Below are 21,154 nucleotides of genomic sequence, written 5' to 3' on the forward strand. Positions count from 1 at the left end.
ACAAATAAATATTGTTTTATACAAATAAACTTCTGGGAACAAAATTGCTGCATTATAAATACAATAATGTAAATAAAATTAAATCGTCCTTAAAGCGTCCTTTTTATAGATCACTGAAAATTTTATTTTTTTTTTCAAACCTTAAAATTTGTTTAAATTTAAAGAAAAAATTCCCGTAGATATTTTAGGCTGTAGTAAACTGAATTATAATTTTTATTGAAAGGATATTTTCAATATCCTTTCAATAAAAAAATATAAACATCGGACAAATTTGCTGACTTGGTTTACATTTACACATTATTTAATAATAAGAGATTCACATCAACCCTTTTTTATCGGTTACAGGATTGTTGTTGATTAACGTTTATTCTAAACTATATTTATGAGTAAGTCTCGAAAATATAAATTATTGAATCCTCATTAGAAGTTTTATGTTACTGATCTATAAATAGGACACTGGTACTTAGCGTTATCAAAATGTAGTATTTCAGTATTCAGTTGAATGTGAATCTGTGCGCAAGTCTTGTGCAATTTGTACAATTTTTGCCGGAGTAACTAATATTTTAACGAATATTATTTTGCAATTTATAAATGGAAGGCTTATTCGATTCGGCTACAAATTTTGGGTTCTTTGTGGAAATAGTGCATGCTATTATAATTTTGACTTTTATAGTGGTAAAACAATCGACAAAAATAATCGTGAATATTTTTAATAGGATTAAAGTAGTACTTAATATGTTGGATTACATTTCTGAGCCTGCAGACCACTGGTTATTTTTTAATAATTTTTTTAGACAGAGATTTTTTATTTCATGTACAAAAATGTGAATTGCAAACAACAGGAGACTTTCGGAAAATTAGATTAGCGAAATGTCCTATACAAGACAAAAAAACTCTTGGTAAAGAAACTCGTCGATCATATAATTCTTGATTTTATGTAAATGAAGAAATACTTTTTGTAGACTAGAACGATAATAAGTATGTAGCTATAGCAGAATAGCTTTAAGTATATAATACATTCATAGGAGTCCTGGATCTCTACTACTGGTTTGATGAAAAATACTCTACTAAAATTAGAGCTTAGAAGTGATATTGGCCAATATTCACAGGATTGTTGTGATTGATATGGTATTAGTAAATTCATGGCTTCTCTAAAAACGTGTCAATAAGTCAAATATGACTATTAGATTTTCGTCGATCTGTAGGAGTTCTCGATCTAAACTTGACTCTTAGTATAAAAAGTATAAAGTATAGTAGGAAGATCTAGAACAGGGGTCGGCAACACGTCGATCGCGATCGGCCAGTCGATCTTATCCTTAGTTCGAGTCGCTCCTCGTGCGAATCGAATAAAATAAAAAATATAACATATATAAAGTAGATAGATAGACACTTGAATTATCCGAAATTATCCAAAAAATTGTTCAATACGAAAATTATCCGATAGTCCACGAAATTATCCGAAAATCGGATAATTATCCGGACATTGGCAACACTGGCCGATGACCCTGGCCGTCTCGATTCGATATCGCTAAAACGTGCCGGGCTGAAAATACTTATCTTTACCAGAGTTGCGCAATCAGTGATGCCACTCCTCACGATTTATCGTGAGATCACGAATTTAAGACAAATCTCACGATCTCACGATTGACGTCTTATATCTTACGATTTTTAAAATTTTTAGGCTGTTACTAAATCTCAAGATGAATAATGCCTACCTAATAAAATGTATACGAGAAAATCAGCGTTTTTAAAGTGCTCTTAGATTGTCACCTTGAAATTTTCATAAATCGACTGTATTTTTACTTAAAAGTGCTTGCACGACTCCAAATAATATACACAAAATAATATAAACAAAGCTTAAAAGGTTATTTATTGCTTTGAAAGTGTAAATATCGGTCCATAAACAACTGAAGTTTATAGCCGGAATTTTGTAGTAAAGGATCAACAGACCAAAATGATTTCAGTGTGTGTTTGAGATATGAAACAAATCGGCAATTTTATATAACAATGACTTGTATTTCATCTTCAATAACTTTGAAATCCTACAAGTGCCGATAAAATGTTAAATCCTCAGAAAACAAAGTTAGATTTATGTATAATATATTATACTTAATATTCTTGGGTAAAATAGGTTAATAATTTTCATTGAAGTTTAAACCATAAAGAATGTTTATAATCATTGCCTAATATTGAATCGATAAATCCATAGCTTGCAGTATATAGGTAGGTAGGTAATTTCTTAAAATTATATCTGATACTGGTGGTTTCCCTAAAATAGGCCCTTTTTTATTACACTAATTTTTAAATATGTACTTATATACTAATTAATATATAACAATATAACGTATTTAAAATAGTTTTGTATAATTATATATCATTTAAAAACTCCCATTTCCTTCAAAATTCAACTGTAGCGAAGTCTCACGATTTCTTACGATTTATTTCTTCCAATCTCAAGATTTCTCTTCGACTTCATGTGGCATCACTGTGCGCAATTCTTAGTCTTCACTGGCGGTTGTCGCCTAAACGTGCTTATCGGCTTAGTTACTATTATTATTTGTTAGTCCCTTCACGAGTGCTAGAACATAGTTTTAATCGTGACGTGAACCCATTATTTATAAAAATGAATCCTTCAAAGAAATCAAAAGTTTATCACTTTCATATAGAGTGGGAAGATTGTGTCACGCAAGTATCGCAGTTGGAAAAACAAGTAACGTCGAAAGACATTTTAATAGTACTCATCCGAAAATAAACACGGAATATCCCGCCAATAGTAGCATCCGAAAAGAGAAAGTGAAACAGTTGAAAAATCAATTACTTAGGCAGCACTCTATATTATTACAAGTCAGCGATAAAACTAAAGCCACCACTCTAGCTTCTTACAAAGTGTCTCAAGTTATTGCCAAAAAGAAGAAACCCTTTGAAGATGGCGAGTACATCAAGGAATGTTCTGTAGAAGCTGCAAACTGCCTATTTGAAGGTTTTAAAAATAAATACGAAATAATGTCGGCTATAAACTCCCTCCAGCTTTCAGCGCGAACCGTAACTAGACGAGTGGAAAATATGTCAGAAGATGTTGTTTCCCAGATGAAAACGGACTTACAGCGATGTATTTTCTTCTCCTTGCAATTTGACGAGTCCACAGATATTAGTGATACGTCCCAACTAGTCATATTTGTCTGAACGATATTCGATGATTTTACTGGTAAGGAAGAACTTGTTAAAATTATTCCTTTAAAGGGCGGACTCGAGGTGAATACATATTTTCTTCCGTTCGAGATTATTTTATCTCTGAAAACAATCCACTTCAGAAACTGGTTGGCATTACAACTGACGGAGCCCCAGCATTTACTGGAGTGCATAACGGATTCATTGCCCTTTGCCGCAAAGATAACACGTTTCCAAATTTTTTATCATACCACTGCATCGTGCATCAGCAAGCACTTTGTGGTAAAGAAAAACGTATTCTTCAACTGATTTCCGAAGTAAAGTCATTCATTGCGAAACTTGAACTATGGGAAAAAATCTACTGGAAGGAAATTTAAAACATTTTCCTTGTATAAAAAAAGTAATCGAAAAAGAAGTAGTAAACGTTCAACCTTACACAGGAGAGGGGCATATAGAAATGTTGACCAGACTGAGGCATGAATTCGATACCCGATTTAGTGACTTCAACAAAATTAAAGCTATTGCTCAGTTTGTATCTTATCCGTACATGCCCCTGGATGCAGAAAGCTTATCCCAAACCATCGAACAGTATTTCAGCGAAAGCTGAGCTACCAAGGCTGGCCTAGATATTAACCTCGCGAAAACACAGTACCTATCTACAAGTGAAGAAGACATAGAAGATCTACAGATTGATGACAACGTAACAATCAAAGGAAAGGATAAATTCAAATACTTAGGGTTTATAATCACGAAAAAGGCAACAACAGAGGTAGAAATTACACAAAGATTAGGACAAACAAGAACAGCAATCCGACAACTTAACTCAGTATGGTGGGATATACACCTAAATATGAAGACAAAAACACAGATTTATAAAACATTAGTGCGAAGTATTATGACATATGGGGCTGAAAATTGCATCATAAACAAGAAAAACAGCAGTAAGATAGTAGCAACAGAGATGGAATGCCTGCGAAGATGTTGCAGAGTAACAATAATGGATAGGAAAAGTAATGACGAAATAAAGCAAAGAACATCAATAGAAACAGACATACTAACATACATAGAACAAAAAAGACTAAAGTGGTATGGACATGTAAGAAGAACTAGTGACAGCAGATGGATAAAGAGAATAACCGAATGGAGCCCCATAGGAAGGAGGAAAAGAGGAAGACCCCGAAAATCCTGGAGGAACGAAGTAGACGATGCCAAGAGTAAGAGAGGCCTAAACGATGGAGAATGGAATAACAGAGAGAGATGGAAACGGTTGAGCGAGGGAAGGCAGTGAATACTATAGAATCCCTGTATATATATATATATATATATATATATATATATATATATATAAATATGTTAATATGTATGTATATATATATATATATATATATATATATATATATATATATATATATATATATATTTCACCATGTTTAGTTTTTACTTCCTGTTCTCTTAAGTGTACGTCTATAATAAAGGTTTTTCAAACAATTATTTAAAACAATCTTTGGTGCTTGGAATTTTTTTAGTAGCTCTTTCCTGTAGTGTGGTTGCCGACCCCTGATCTAGAAAATCAACATCTAAAGTATTTACGGACATAAAATTCGATGGGAATGAACAGTTCATGGAAAACGTGAAGAGCAGGGACGATGTCCAGGGGTCGTATTTTCGAATTCATTCTAGCATATTTCGCATACGAAATCAGAAGAAATTTGCTCGAAATCGACTCGAATGGGTCTGAACCATTCGAATTTCGATGCTAGTATACGATCAAAGTAATTGTTGTCATTTCAGTTGTCACTGGGCCCGTATACGTCAGATAAGATTTCAGGTGATAGTTTTTAATCGTTGTTATATACAATATTTTTGCATTGAACTTTGTTTTCAAAAACCGGTTTAAATAATTTTTAATAGCAAGAAATATAGTTAATGTCCTTGCAGAGGCGTAAATATCAGCGGCACAAAGAGGCAGAGATTACCCTTCCTTTCTTAACCCTTCAAAAGGATTATTCATATAAACAATTTCAAAAATTATACAGATTAACAAAGCCCCTCACAATGTAGTTGATAGGCTTGAATAGCTCTTTTTTTCTTTGAGTTTTCGTTGTTCGAATTTGCAGTGTTGCCTGTGCAAATTCTTCTCCTATACGTATAACATTTCGAAGGACGTTCAAAAATACACATTCAGATTCGTATATGAAATGTTTCATTCGAATTAACTGGTATACGAAAAAATTCGATTTATTTCGAAAATATGACCTCAATAGAAAATTGTAAAGCTAAACTACTAATATATTGTGGAAAATGAATTAATTTCCTAACTTAGCTTCATGTTTGTCTTTTTCCATTTCATCTGTCCTGTCCTGTCTACGTTTCTGATGAGCTTGCCATGAGTTTTTTGTTATGTTTCCACTTCTGTAGCTACGACAGCTGTTACACTGGCCCTTATAGCCATTCTTATTCGGAAAATGTGAAATGTTTTGTTTAGCAATTATTTCTGAGAACTTCTTTCTGTCAATATAAGAAACGCTTTCGGCTTTGTATTTACTAAGATACAACTTGAAAACAGCAATTGTATATGATTTTCAAATATAGTTTAAATGAATGTTTTCTAGCGTAATGCGGCTTTATAGGCTAAAAATTTTGTAGAAAGATGATTTCCTTGCTAGTTCAGGTCGGTTACTTACTTGTTTATTACACTGATCTGCTAGACGAGCTAGACAAGGGATGTTATAAGAACTTTGTTAACACCATATCTGAACTATTTTGTAATTGATACCAAGTATATTCAAAAATATTTGTCGATAAACTTATGTGTGAATAATTACACATATAAATATTTTTCTAATAATTAGTTTAATGATAAAACACGTAAATACAAACTACATTTACATTGCACGTTAATATATAGAAGTCTGTCACTTGTGCTTGAGGATTCTGGAGTGTCATCAGGTTTCGTTGGGAAAAGGAAGCGTTCCATCGTTGCATGGAAGAGGGAAGCAGCAGAGTATATACCCCACTAGTAAGGTAACTCCCATAGAAAGTTTTGGGAGAGAGTTTCTAGTGCCAAATACGGACGGGCCGAAACTAATTTCATTTGACGGCAAATTCAAAACGTAGGTTCTGAATTTTAGGCGACAAATTCGAAAAATATTCTCTGAATTTTAGGCGCCAAAATTCAAAAAGTATGCTTTTAATGAAAAGTAAATATAGTCATAAAATAAGAAATAAAAACTTATTCTATGCCAAAAAATATATTCTCTCTGTCCAAAAATATAGTATACACTTACACATTTTTATATATAAATGTATAACATAATATCTGATACAGAGAGAGTTAGTATGGTACAGGAAAGTTTTTATTTAATATTTTATGATTATATCTGTTTTCCATTACATTAACAAAGCAAAGTCCCAAAAGCAACAAAATAAAACACAGATATCCACTTGTTTATTTGTATAATTTTCTTTGGTAAAGTATTGGCAACAAATATCCTCCTCCTCCTCATTCATTAACCCTTAACTGGTGACGTGCCGTCAAAATGACATATCGCAACAGCGTGTTAATTCGAGATCCCCACTTACTCTAAATTTGTACGGTCGATACTCTCAGTACCTTTCAGTTTAGTCATCGAAAGTACTTTCTTTCTTTCTTTCTCCCCTTCCTTTTACCCTATCAGGGTGTCGGATTTGGGCTAGCTATTTTAATTTCCATTTACCCACCTCTTCCATTATTTTCTGTTTCCTGTCATTATTTTTAATTCCTCAAGTGATTTTTGTTTAAGTTTTCCCGTCTCTACTACTTGCTGTATCCATTTTTTTCTTGGTCTGCCTCTGTTACTATCTACTGTCTACTACTTGCTGTATCCATTTTTTTCTTGGTCTGCCTCTTTTTCTTTTTCCGAAGTTTTTTGCTTCATAAATTTTTCTTGTTATTCTATTTCTGTCTTCCCAGTCTAAATGCCGTTTGTTCTTCTTCCAATACCATTTCTACTTCTTATTTCAGTCTCTTCTCTATTATTTTCGTATATATTTTAAAGCATACCGATGACAGACATATTGCTCTATAGTTGACGCAGTTTACATGTTCTCCTTTTTTGTGTATTGGCACGATGATATTGTTCTGCCAGTCTTTAGGGATGTTTTTCCCACGCCTCTTTATATATTTTCCATAGCCAGTTTATTCCTTCTTCTCCCATGTATTTTATCATTTCCGGTTCAATTTCATCATCTCCACCTGTCTTGTTTTATATTTGATAATGCTTCTATTACTTCTTCTCTACTTATTTGCTCTGGCTCTGTGTTTTCTTCGCCTTCATTGATTATATTGCCTTCCTTTATCACTTCGGTATCAAATTTTTTCTCATAATATTCTTTCCATATCCTAGCTATTTGTTCTGGGCTTATTTGTATTTGATTTGAAGTATCTCTTACTGCGTTTATTTCCTGTCGTTTTCCCTGCCTTATGTGTCGTATTGTCGTCCAAAAGTTTCTATTATTTGTTATATATTCTTCCTGAAGTTCTTCTCCAAATTCTTTCCATGTTTTTGCTTTTGCTTGTGTGACTGTCTTTTATGCCAATGGTCTCTGCCTATACTATTCTTCTTTATCTTCTTCTAATCCCGTTTCGATGTATTTTTTTCATGCTATTTTCTTCTTTTTATTTCTGTCTTCACTTCTTTATTCCACCATCTTGTCCTTTTCAACTGTTTATTATATTTTTTGATTCCACACACTTCAGTTGCTGTTGTCTTTAATACTTCACTGTATGTATTCTATCTTTCTTTCATTGTCCATGTTTCTTTTTGGCACTCTATTTGTCTCAGTCTTTTGTTAGTTTCCTCCGCGTAAAATTCTCGCACACTTTTTATCTTTAATTTGTTTACATTTACTTTCTTGTACTCTTGTCTTTCCACTTCCTCCATTTTTTCATCCTTCAGTTTTGCAGTGACCATCCTGTGTTGTGTAGACAGTTCGGGTTCCTTTTCCGTTAAGATGTTTTTTTATATTTTGTTCTAGGTTTCTCGTATAGACTATATAGTCGATCAAGCTTTTCGCATTTCCCTCTTCAGCCACAAATGTATATTTGTCGTTAATGGTTTGTTCACTGAATGTGTTTCCTATTATCAGGTCATTTGTTTGGCAGAATTCCAGCATTTTAATTTCATTTCTATTTAATGTTTGTTCCCCATATTCTCCAATGCATCCTAATCCCCTGGTAATGTCCTTACCTATTCTTGAATTTTAATCGTCTAAGATTATTATTTTTTCTCTTGTCTCTCTTAATTTGTCTAATGTGTTTTGGAGTTAGTTGTAGAATTCTATCATTATCTCTTCTTCATTACCTTCTATTGGTCCGTATATTTGTATTATTCCTATCTTGTCTTTTAGTTCTATTTGGGCTGTGATTATTCTAGATGATACTGCTTCGTAGTTTGTTATTCTTGATTCTATTCATTTATTCACTATTATACCGACTCCTTCTTTTGCTCTGTGACCCTGTGGTACTCCGGAATAATATAGACTATATTTCTCATTGATATTGATGTGTCCTTTCCCTATCTTTTTTGTCTCGCTTATTCCCATTATTTGTTCTTCATTTTTTCCATTTCTTCCGTAGCTTCTATTTCCTTGCCGATCAGAGATGTCACATTCCATGTCGCTATTCCTATATGATTTGTCTTGTTAAGATGTATTTCCTTATTACTATAATCTTCTTCTCCATTATTGGTGTTAACGTTGATTTCATGCTCCCTGGTTTTTGTATTAACATTATATCCGTTATTTATTTTATTACCGTTTTTATTTTTAATGTTAATATTTAATTTTTCCCTACCTTCATTACTAATGCTTTATTTATTTTATTACCGTTTTTATTTTTAATGTTAATATTTAATTTTTCCCTACCTTCATTACTAATGGTATGCCCATTTTTGATATTCCCCCTAACTATAATATTATCACTACTGTTAGTATGCCTAATACCCATATTCCTATCACAAGTCATATTTCTAATGGGATACTTATCATTTACATTTCTAATCCTATTCCTATTACTACTTAAAACTAAACATTTATCATCATTTTCCGGTTTATTTTGTAATTCTTCTTTCTCTATTCGTTGCTTGACCTCTCCTTGTTTCTTTTTATGTTGCTCTGGTAGTTTTTAGAACTTACCATTTCCACTACTTTTTCTTCTTTATAGCACCATATCCATTCCTTGCCGTCTACTGTGATTTTATTGTATCCTATTTTGACCATTTTTCCATTTTCCCTCATTTCTCTTGCTTTATCTCTTAAAGCTTTCATTTTCTCTCTCTCTCCTTTTGTGAGATCCTCTGTAATCCATATTTTTTCGGTCTTCACATTCTTAAGTTTGTATTTGTTTTTTAAGAATGTTATTTTTACTTCTTCGCTTTTTAGTTCAATTAAGCATGTTTTAAGCAAAAGACAGTTAAGATTTGATTTCACGTACAGGGAGCTTGCGCATCCCTTTATACGTATTTCGGCCCAATAGTACTCATCAGAACGGCTTTCGCAAACGCTCTGAATGTGAAATAAATCTTTTCTGTCTTAGGAAGCAACTCTAACATGGCTTCGTATAGACGCAATGTAGCGACATCTGATAATAAAAAAATTGGTTTCGAAAATTAGTCTACGATTTGATTATATTCTTCTTTCTTTTTTCTTTGTCTAATCTTTTCAATAAGCGTTTTAGATCATTTAATTCTTCCGGTATCTTTTTGTTATCGGTTTTGGTTAGTTTGTTTTCTCTTTTCAATTCTTCTTTCTCTTTTGTCCATTCTTGCTTCACCCTTTCTATTTTCAGTTTTATGATTTTAATTTCTTCATTATTTAGTTTTATCTCTTCTTTAACTTCATTTATATATCTTCTGATCTCCTTATTTTCTTCCTTCATTTCTGTTTTCAGCTCTTTTATTTCCGTTTTAATCTCCTTATTTATTTCTTCTAGTAGTTTCTTTAGTTCTTCCATTTCGCGATTTTTTAAGTTATCCTTTGGAGGTGTCCTTAACGAAGCTTTGCTCCTTTTGAAGGCTTCCTCCTCGTCGGATGAGGACAGATAAGACAGAAAAACCTGCCTTATCTGTCCGCCAAGTATAAAAAAAGAACTTCTTATGTGTGTGTTGAATGCAAGAGACCAACTTGTTTGGACTGTTTAAAAAAAATTTGTAATACTTGTTACAGTCTACGCTAAGAATCGTATGCTTTTATTTATTCTATACATATTTTTGCCTAAGTTTACCCATTGCATTTTTCTAAGTAAAGCAAAGAAGTGATTTGTAAATGGACTACCCTTTAGAATGTTTTGTAATTAAATTTATTGTTTTGTGAGAAAATTTTAGTAAAACGTTTAACTAGTGAATCTTTGTTTTTTTTTTGTTGACGCTATACTCTGGCTTATCTAAATAAATACTTAAATCAGTTGCAACAATTGTTTTAAGAGAATGACACTTTACGAGGTGTATTTAAGCATTAGTAATTAAAAAATAAAAACATTCGCAATTTTGTAACGCTTGCCGTGCTACAATAATATTACAAGGCCAGAATCGCTCGTTGTCGAAGAGAATAGGGCGGGGTTATAGAAACTATATCGTATTTTAAATTCAAGCACAATTAGATAATATGAAATTATTATTTATTATTGGACGCCACCCCTGGTTTATCCTCGAAGGGGAAGAGCAAAAAAAAATTAAGATTTATTGAAAGTTTACAAGAAAACTATTCTTTATTATTTCTTAGTAATGAACAAAAAGAAAACATTAAAAGTTACGTCATCTCAAAGGGATACCAAAATATTATTTTATGTTAACATTATCATAAACAAAAAATCTTTGTATCGTATTAAATTAAGAATTGGTTATAAAGAAAATGAATGTATATATATATATTAACCCCAAATTTCGAAATTTGTTTACATTGAAAATAATATAGTTATTTATCAACTAGGAACAATGAAGAAAATAAACCTTTAAATTAAATTAGAACACTTCACTATATTTTCATTTTTTTTTGAGTTCATAATCATTTCTGTTGTCTTGAAAGTAGGTATAATAAAAATTGGTACAACCTTAATCTGCTCTGTTTCTCTTCTTATTTAATCAGTCACCAAATAAACCATTGATTCAGCTACGTACTATATAAAATCACCACCATCCTAGATAAGAGGGGTTAGGGATTCCAAAAAAAGATACTGCTACTGGGCCATGATCTGGAATAACTCCATAGCAATACTATCTTGCGACGAGTATTAGAAATATAATATCAGCATTATAGCCTCTCCAATAAGGGTCTAAAAAAATAAATATCTATCTGAAATATGGACAAAAAAAGGATTTATTTGCTCACCTCTGAATTGAGACCCACTTTGGAAACACGTCTTAACGGTTGGACGGTCTTAACAGAAAAGAGCGAAGCGCTATCATGGCGCCTGAATCTGGAAATTGGGCGTGAGTGACAAGTTGAAAAATATGCTCATCTACCGGATATATTTGGGAATTACAGAAGAATCCTTGAGTCGGCTACAGGTAGGTACTTGACAGATAGATGGGGCTATTAGTTTTATTAAAAAAAAATATAATCGAAATATATAATGAGTTTCTTTTAAATCTTTTGAAACGGTTACACAGCCCTCCCCACGATTTCAACTGGGTACCAGCGTGGAATCGGACTAGGCATGGTGGCACACCATACTAACCTTTTCAAAAGTGGGAATAGATATACGGAGAGGTAAGACAAACAGAATGGACAAATATAGCTACAATCTGGATTCACAGAATCCTTCTTTCACAACTCACGTGGGAACAACTCAAAGATTTCAGAACAAAGCGAAACAGAACGCATAGAAATGACTCAACTATAAAAATGTAAACAAAAAAAATTGCATGCTCACTCTCAAAATGCATAGGGTATTTCACCTATAACCAATATCATGAACAAAGCGGAATAAAACAAAACATATCTACAAATCATTATTTGAGACCAAATGCTCGCATTCAATCGAAACAATATAATTAAGATATTATTTGAAATTTCATAAGTAATATAAAGCAAAACATACTAGTGTTGTCACCAAGATACAAAACAGATAATTTACTGCGTAGTCGTTATGAGACCTAACACAATAAAACACAAAAAAAAAATAATGTTATCGTTTGTTCGGAAGCGTAGAGTCTTTCATCTATGACTTAATCCACGAATAACATAAGAATAATAATACAATCGTATCATTAACGCCATAAGATACAAAATACAAATGTGTCATCGTTTGTTCGGAAGCATAGAGTCTTTCATCTATGACTTAATCCACGAATAACATAAGGTAATAACGCAGCGCGTCATTATAGACACATTTAGAAATACACAAATAAAAGGAAAGAGTTACTAATAGTTCAAAATTGGGTACATTAAAGTTCTACAAAGACAAGCCTTAATAAGTTTACTGGGAAAGGTAGACATCAGAATTTCTGTAAGACACATCTATATTTAGAAACAAAAAAAAAGGCTGATGTTTAGTTATTAGTATGACAACTAGAATTTGTGATAACTAACGTGTATCATCCGCCTATAATAGGGACAACATTGGTAGGTCAACTTCGGGTAGGGTCAACTTCGGGTAGGGTCAACTCCGGGTAGGGTCTAAATAATTCTAGATTACATAACTAAACAAGTATTGGAGAACTAAAAAAGTTTCCTGACGCGGGAGGCTGTTATTCTAGATTTATTACTGAAATAAAATTATGAATGGCTTATCATTCCGACGAGTCAACTAGCGGGAATCCGCTTACTTCATCCCTAGCCTTCCTCAGTGTCTGGCCATTCAGAATATAGGATGTTAGACAGCAATAATCTTTTCAAACATTATTTTGGGGGGTTTCGAATAGAGAGTCGAAATTCTAAGGTCTTCACACTAAGAGTAAAACTTAGGCAAAATGAACAGATACTATAATGAACTATCATTGGTAACTAGACAGAGGAATCTTGATATCTTTGGTATAGATACCAAAAAAAATTACTTGGATTTATAAGTCCGTAAAATAAGATAAATTGAATTTTGTATCCACTTGAAGACAACTAAAGGTATGTACAATTCATTGTAATATAAACTACCATAAGCATAAAAATATCACATTCTACCAAGGCATTCTAAAAATAAAATGAGATTAAATTTTGCAAACACCCTTAAAATCAATATAGGTTCTTGGTCGGGGTAGCACAAACTCAAGATCTCGATCAATACAAACTAGAGAGAGAATAATACCGAAGTAGAATAAGATAAGATAAAAATAAAATTTATGTCGAAAAGAAATACGACATATATATATACATATATATATATATATATATATATATATATATATATATATATATATATATATATATATATATATACACATATATATATATAGACATATTGAACACAATAAATGATCAATATTATAATAATAAAAAGTAAAACAGTTCAACGAACTGGGGTGCGAGCCAAACTGAGTTGCTCTGGAGATCGACGTGCGGAGTCTCCTACACTACTTCCAGAGGCTCGTCTCTTTGCGACAACATCTGAGATACACAAAATTATTAATTTTAATAGGGATAGGTCCACTAATCCACTTGACTATAGCAGGATGCTCCCTGACTAATAGTCAACACCACCGACATAAAACAAGGGTTGTCGAGACAGCTCAAAAAAAAATTGAAACGTGTCAACTTCCTGAAGGGAAAGAAGCACTAAGGGACAGATTTGCCAAAGCAAAGTGGTATTCTATGTACTAAGTACTAGGGTATCAGTGCTGTACTGACCCCACGCCAAAAAAAAATTTGGAAAGGAAACGAATCCTCTCCAGGATAAAGTTCGCGTTAGCGCAACTCTTCCTGTACACGGGCCACGGAGGGGTTGAATAGTCGCTGGAGAAGGTAGCAAAGATTAAGTACGCAAAGGCGTAAAGGGAATCAACTAAAAAATTAAAAATTAAGAATGGACTGAACATTTTAGAAGAAAGGTATTAAAATTTTAAGAAAACCGATTTATTCGGTTTCAGACAAATCTGAATTATCCGACGAAATACTGACAGGTTGATAAGCTTTTAGGTCTGAATAAAACAAATAAATAAACAAAAATCACGACATATTTACATGCAAAATTAAACTGGATGCTCGATTTGATGAATCGACATCAGGTGCAGTTCGTTGGCTATTAGGCACAACGACCAATGGCAGATTTCTATAAACATGGCTCTAACCTAACCAAAAGTGTGGAACAGACCAGTGTTAAAGTTTCTGGGAGCGAAAAGAAGGATGCTTCCAGCTCAACAAAGGCGGGTGGCCAACTAAGTAGTTTTAGCAAGTTTCGCTATGGTTATCCACTAGGTAGACAACCTAAATAGCATCAAACAATAATAAAGTTGACTATGACAGTCAAGCAATGAATGAATTTCCAACCACTGGTTGAAAATTGAACTAACGCAAAAGAAGAAAGACAGGATGGCCAATAGTTCCATAAGAATATCCTCTGGGATTGATCACAGCGGAAAATTTCCAACAAGGAGACTCCCAAAAGGACAAAAGAAGAAAATAAATCCAAACCGTTAATACACATCTTGGAGAAGAAGAAAGAAAATGGGTTTATGGCATACAAGCCACAATCGCTACACAAACAGTTCAGTTTCAAACTGTTGTTTCCAAAAGAAACAAAAAAAGGAATCGTAAGAGTCTTCCACGAAACAAAAACTTACGATAAGACTTAAAAGGAACGGAAGATTCATTACAATCTTCAAAGAAATAGAAAAATATTACAATCCATCGTCAATAAAAAAAAATCGTGATGTTGGATGTAACACACCACAACAATAAAAAAAGTTGAACAGTAAAACATTTTTGACACCTAATTGAATCCAATGGTCGTCATACAAATCACAAAGAAATGTTTACCATTCTTTAGCAGAACTCCAATAGAGTCAAAATAATATAAACTTTTAATTCTCAGTGGGTCATTTAACGGTAGTACCAGAACTATTTCAATTGTTAAACAAACGTGGTCTTAACGTCGACATAAAGATAAAAGGTAAATTCACAATAGGCGGCAGCGGGTTGTTTCACCTCTGTATATACAAAGAGTCACAATAGACAACAGCAAACTACTTCAACCTCACTTGTACCATATCGTGAACACAAGATAATAAATGAAAGCTTTTGAGCCTTAGCCAAAAGTCTCAAAGCAAAAGATATATGTGGTCTAATAAACTATTAGAAGACCGCAAAAATGTCAACGACAAAAAAAGAAAGCTGCTGCTTATACAACAGTCTGACATCACACAAATAACTCAAGATACAATAATACAGGTCACGTGCCTGTACGTCCTACAGGACATCTCGAGAAAAGAAAAAGGTAAAACCACAAATAACAATAAATTCCAGTACCAAAAACATACTTCTACTACATCTGACCTCACAAAGACATAAAATTAACATAACAGAAGGAGAATAACAATATTTCCGCTCTATATTCTCAACAAAGACGCCTTAGGCAGAGAGAAACGAAGTCATATCATTACTTCCTTATACATGCAAAACAAAAGAACCATGGACTGTAAATTATAGAAAGCATTTTCCTTTTCAGGAAATAAAATTTTCTTTTCAAAGTACGAAAAAGTTAAACTATGAAAAAATAAATTTTTAAAATAAACGAAAAACAAATTAAAAAGAAAATTTATCAGGTAACAGATTAAACATATTAAAAACATCCAAGATCAAAGAACTCAACTTCAAATCCTCGCAAAAAAATATTTCGCGTAAGTATTCTACACGAATCCAGATAACATATTTTAAAATTAGGTAGGTCGGGACAGCCTGTATATAGATATAGTTCCCGGCTGTTTTCGGCGAATAGAAACAATGAATCAAGGTCAAGAAATAAAATTCACTTAATTGATTTTTCAAATAACGAACGCTAAAAGCCATTTCGTTTATTTAAAATAAACACATTGAGGAATATAATTATTATGGTTCTATCAACAAATAAGACTGAACTGCAAAGAAAATGAATTGAGGACTAGAATATAAAATGCTTGAACATATTAGCCGGAATAAATTCAAGGTTTCAATCCATACCAAACACTTATAAAGAAATAAACAAAGTTCATTTTTCACTTATGGAATGTTTACCTTAGGCAAACGGGGAATAAACAGACGATTATCTTACCATTCAAAATACGACCATTAAAATGCACACGTAATAAACATTCCAAATACGTATTATGTATTTCACAAAATTAAAAATACGACGAGAATATTTCTACGCGATTAAATTAAAGGAAAACGAAAATCGTACCAGTTAAACTGATTAAACAAAAATTGGGTAAAAGCAAATACACAAACAACTTGAGTCTAAAATACGAAATGTAAACAGAAATCATAAACATATTACGTTGTTTTTATAATGAAGATACACGCTCCACGATTGGCGCGCCATTTATGTAACGCTTGCCGTGCTACAATAATATTACAAGGCCAGAATCGCTCGTTGTCGAAGAGAATAGGGCGGGGTTATAGAAACTATATCGTATTTTAAATTCAAGCACAATTAGATAATATGAAATTATTATTTATTATTGGACGCCACCCCTGGTTTATCCTCGAAGGGGAAGAGCAAAAAAAAATTAAGATTTATTGAAAGTTTACAAGAAAACTATTCTTTATTATTTCTTAGTAATGAACAAAAAGAAAACATTAAAAGTTACGTCATCTCAAAGGGATACCAAAATATTATTTTATGTTAACATTATCATAAACAAAAAATCTTTGTATCGTATTAAATTAAGAATTGGTTATAAAGAAAATGAATGTATATATATATTAACCCCAAATTTCGAAATTTGTTTACATTGAAAATAATATAGTTATTTATCAACTAGGAACAATGAAGAAAATAAACCTTTAAATTAAATTAGAACACTTCACTATATTTTCATTTTTTTTTTGAGTTCATAATCATTTCTGTTGTCTTGAAAGTAGGTATAATAAAAATTGGTACAACCTTAATCTGCTCTGTTTCTCTTCTTATTTAATCAGTCACCAAATAAACCATTGATTCAGCTACGTACTATATAAAATCACCACCATCCTAGATAAGAGTTGTTAGGGATTCCAAAAAAAGATACTGCTACTGGGCCATGATCTGGAATAACTCCATAGCAATACTATCTTGCGACGAGTATTAGAAATATAATATCAGCATTATAGCCTCTCCAATAAGGGTCTAAAAAAATAAATATCTATCTGAAATATGGACAAAAAAAGGATTTATTTGCTCACCTCTGAATTGAGACCCACTTTGGAAACACGTCTTAACGGTTGGACGGTCTTAACAGAAAAGAGCGAAGCGCTATCATGGCGCCTGAATCTGGAAATTGGGCGTGAGTGACAAGTTGAAAAATATGCTCATCTACCGGATATATTTGGGAATTACAGAAGAATCCTTGAGTCGGCTACAGGTAGGTACTTGACAGATAGATGGGGCTATTAGTTTTATTAAAAAAAAATATAATCGAAATATATAATGAGTTTCTTTTAAATCTTTTGAAACGGTTACAATTTCTTTTTGATGACGGTGTCAATTTGACGGCACGTCACCAGTTGCACGACAACTGTGGCACGTCACCAGTTAAGGGTTAAGCCCTTGTTAAGGTGTGGGTGGAGACACTCTAAATATTGTTAGCTTGCTGTCTCCATTGGCTGCAATTCTGTACCAGATGGACAACTTCATGAAGGGATTTTTCCACCAATATTCATTTAATCTTCTCATCGTGTTGGAGATCTCCTTTTGATATACAAATATAGATACCTCTATATTCATTAGTACTGCTTTGTTGTAAGTTCCATACCTTTCAAAATACTCTACCTTAAACGACTATCTGTAGATAGTAAAGTGTGAACTCTAGTATTTCTGCGATCTTGCTCTTCAGGGTCATCACAAATTAGCATGTAACTCCATGTAACTATTGCTCAGAAGAAGAAGATCCATGAAAATCTAAAATAATGAAATATTAAAATTAAGAATTTATGACTTTTTTATAAAATAAGGCCAATTTTAGGAATGCAATTATAAGAGTTAGAAGTTTTTTTTTAAATAAGGGGCAACTTTTAGGAATACAATGATAAGAGTTAACAGTTTTAATGATTTTAAAATATATATAGTATATAAATATAAGATTAATGTTGGTTAAGATTTAAAGGTAATTTAACTACAAAAACAAAATGTACAAAATAGTATAGAGTTTGTATTTACTATTTACAAAAGTTTGGTATAATTAGGTGCTGTTCTTACCTGGTGCTTGTAAAAATAAACTCCTAATCCTCAGAATGTTTATTTGCCCAACTTTAACTTTCACCCATCAGCAAAAAATATTCTTTTGATTGGGAATACTATACCATTTTGGTAATGTAACCTTCTTCTTCTCTTCTTCCTTCTTCTCTTATAGCAGTGTTTATTAGATATATAAAAATTGATGTATAATGTTTTTATCACCTATTTCTAAAATTTGGGATACGATGTTTTTATAACGCCATTTGCAACTTGCAAAGGCGTGGATTACAATGTTGCCACATTTTTTTGGTGGATGCTCATAATTCTTTAGAAATAAGTTATTGTAAATTTAAGTGGTGATTTTAGTAGAATTTGCTACATTATTTTTTTTTTTTTGAGTGTAATATTGTATAGTGTAGTATAATCATTATTTGGGTAAATATGCAAAACTCGTGAAACCATGGCAACAGCACTTACATCAACGTCATAAGTCTCTTGCTATGTCATACCCCCCACCTAACGTGACTAGTAGCGCCGCCGCCATTACGAACGGCTGGGCCCATACAAATCACTCTCCCCACCCATCCTATTCCACTGACACTATTTGTGGTATATACTCTGGGGAAGCAGAGCCGAACTTCGATTTGAGTACTATATGTTGTTTTACAGGGGGCGATCAATAGTTTAACAACTTGCTTTACACATTGTCCATTATTTAATGTATACTGAATCGTAAAATTTCGTCATTTAGATCTACATTATTTTTTTTTCTCAATTGTTATCACATTAGCAGTCACGAATGACTGTTTTTGTGGCCAATCGATTTTCAAAAATTGGTCAAAAGTGGTACCTCTGCTATTTAAGAAAAAGAGAATATGTTCTAAGCCTTGATCTTTAACGCAAGTTACTATCGCAAGTTAGCTTTATTTTTCGAGCTGATTGCTGGGTATTTTGTTCCGACTTTTGATTTTCACCCAGTGCAAATCCAAGGTACAAGGCCTTTCATTCTTAACTGTTTATTGACATTAGCTTTCCACTGAGAGAAATTAGCCTGTCATCTATCATATCTTTTGTCACCCTAAAACTGAAAATATGTAATTAATAAATGCAGCATAACTGTAAAGATTGTAGTGTTATATATTAGATAAAAATGAAAACAAGAGACATTTTCTTATACATATTAAACAAAAATTTCGTTTTGTCAAAATTATCCTTAATTGATCTTCTAACTTTTTAATATAAATAGAGTAAATTTATTAAACAATGATTTATTCACTCATTGACTGTACTTATAAACATCTTAATTGTTTTAATATTTTAGACCTTCCTCTTTTTGGGTGTAACCATCGCTCTATGGTTTTACTTTTGTCTTTGGATCGAAAGCTCAGGAACACTAACGGAAACTCGAGCAAATGTATTCTATTACAAGAAAGATGGTTGGATGAAGTTTACAAGATGGTACAACTTTTTTGGTATGCTGTGGATGGCTCAGTTTATTATAGGTTGCCAGCATATGGTCATAGCTGGGGCTGTTAGCATATGGTACTTCAAAAGGTAAGCTACAATGAAAGCAGATTAAATATTTAATAAAAATTTTGTGATTTTAAATTGAAATATATTGTTAATAAAAGGCAATCATAGAGAAGGATTTTGACCTAGCTGTTATTTTCAACGATGTTGAAAACAACGTTTATAATATACTTTTTGTCACAGACACAATGATGAACAAGAAAATAAATTGAATTTCAAAAATATCGAGTGAATACTAAATATTTTGACCACAATAAAGATTAAAATAATCGAATTGATGAATCATGTACCATTAAAACCTAATGTTTTGCTATTTCTTTGTTGGAAGTGGAAAAGTTGTTTCATAATTGGTTATGTAAAAAAATTGGTAAGAAAATAGTTTATTTATTTGCGATCATATTTGAATTACTCTTTTAACTTTAGTTTTACTTCAGTACAAAACAATTAGGTACGAAAGAAAGATGCAGTGGTAGCGCTTCACTGTTAGCATCTAAAATAATCATACAAGGGGCGAAGTGAAAAAAATCACAACATTGTAGAAAGACTAACTTCACCTGCTGCTCTCGACATGATTAATTTTAGAATAAAAGAGTAAAAAGAACAATTCATCACAAATATCTTTTTTGTCTGTTGTCTGACTATCATAAATAAGATTCGCGTAACTCAGATGGCTATGGAGTGCCAGATGTTGGGTGTCTCTGATAGACCGAATCCCAAACGAAGAAATACGTCGTAGAACAAAAACAACAGACGCCATCAAAAAAATTGCGTCGTTAAAATGGAATTGGACAGGACACGTCGCCAGATTATCAGACAACCGATGGACAAAACGTATTTTAGAGTGGAGAGCAAGGCATGAAGCAATACGGAGCAGAGAACGCCCACCAACTAGATGGACTGACGACCTCAAGCGTGTTGGCAATAACTGGATACAAGCCGCACAAGACAGAGACAGATGGAAAGAGCTGAGGGATACCTATTCTAGCCGTGGACGCATACAGGTTGATGATGATGATGACCAGAAGAGTATAGTAACATCATGTCTTGATCACTTGGATCATAGTTCTCCATCTTTATCTGTCTTGTCCTTCTAGGCAGGCTTCATGTAGATCATCTTTAATTATTTCTTTGTATTTACAT

At 32.6% G+C, this 21,154-nt stretch overlaps 1 protein-coding gene across 4 annotated transcripts in view; it reads left to right on the plus strand.

The window, feature by feature from the left end:
* The window catches only part of LOC140450207 (choline transporter-like protein 1), a 233,635-nt gene that overhangs the window by 156,845 nt on the left and 55,636 nt on the right, over positions 1 to 21,154 (plus strand). For all 4 annotated transcript variants that reach the window (XM_072543684.1, XM_072543683.1, XM_072543686.1 and 1 more), the window contains one exon: positions 19,806 to 20,038. In XM_072543684.1, the coding sequence (XP_072399785.1) occupies positions 19,806 to 20,038 (233 nt within the window). The remainder of the gene's footprint in view (positions 1 to 19,805; positions 20,039 to 21,154) is intronic.

This window comes from Diabrotica undecimpunctata, chromosome 9 (genome assembly GCF_040954645.1).
Source record: "Diabrotica undecimpunctata isolate CICGRU chromosome 9, icDiaUnde3, whole genome shotgun sequence".
In the NCBI taxonomy this organism is placed as follows: domain Eukaryota; kingdom Metazoa; phylum Arthropoda; class Insecta; order Coleoptera; family Chrysomelidae; genus Diabrotica; species Diabrotica undecimpunctata.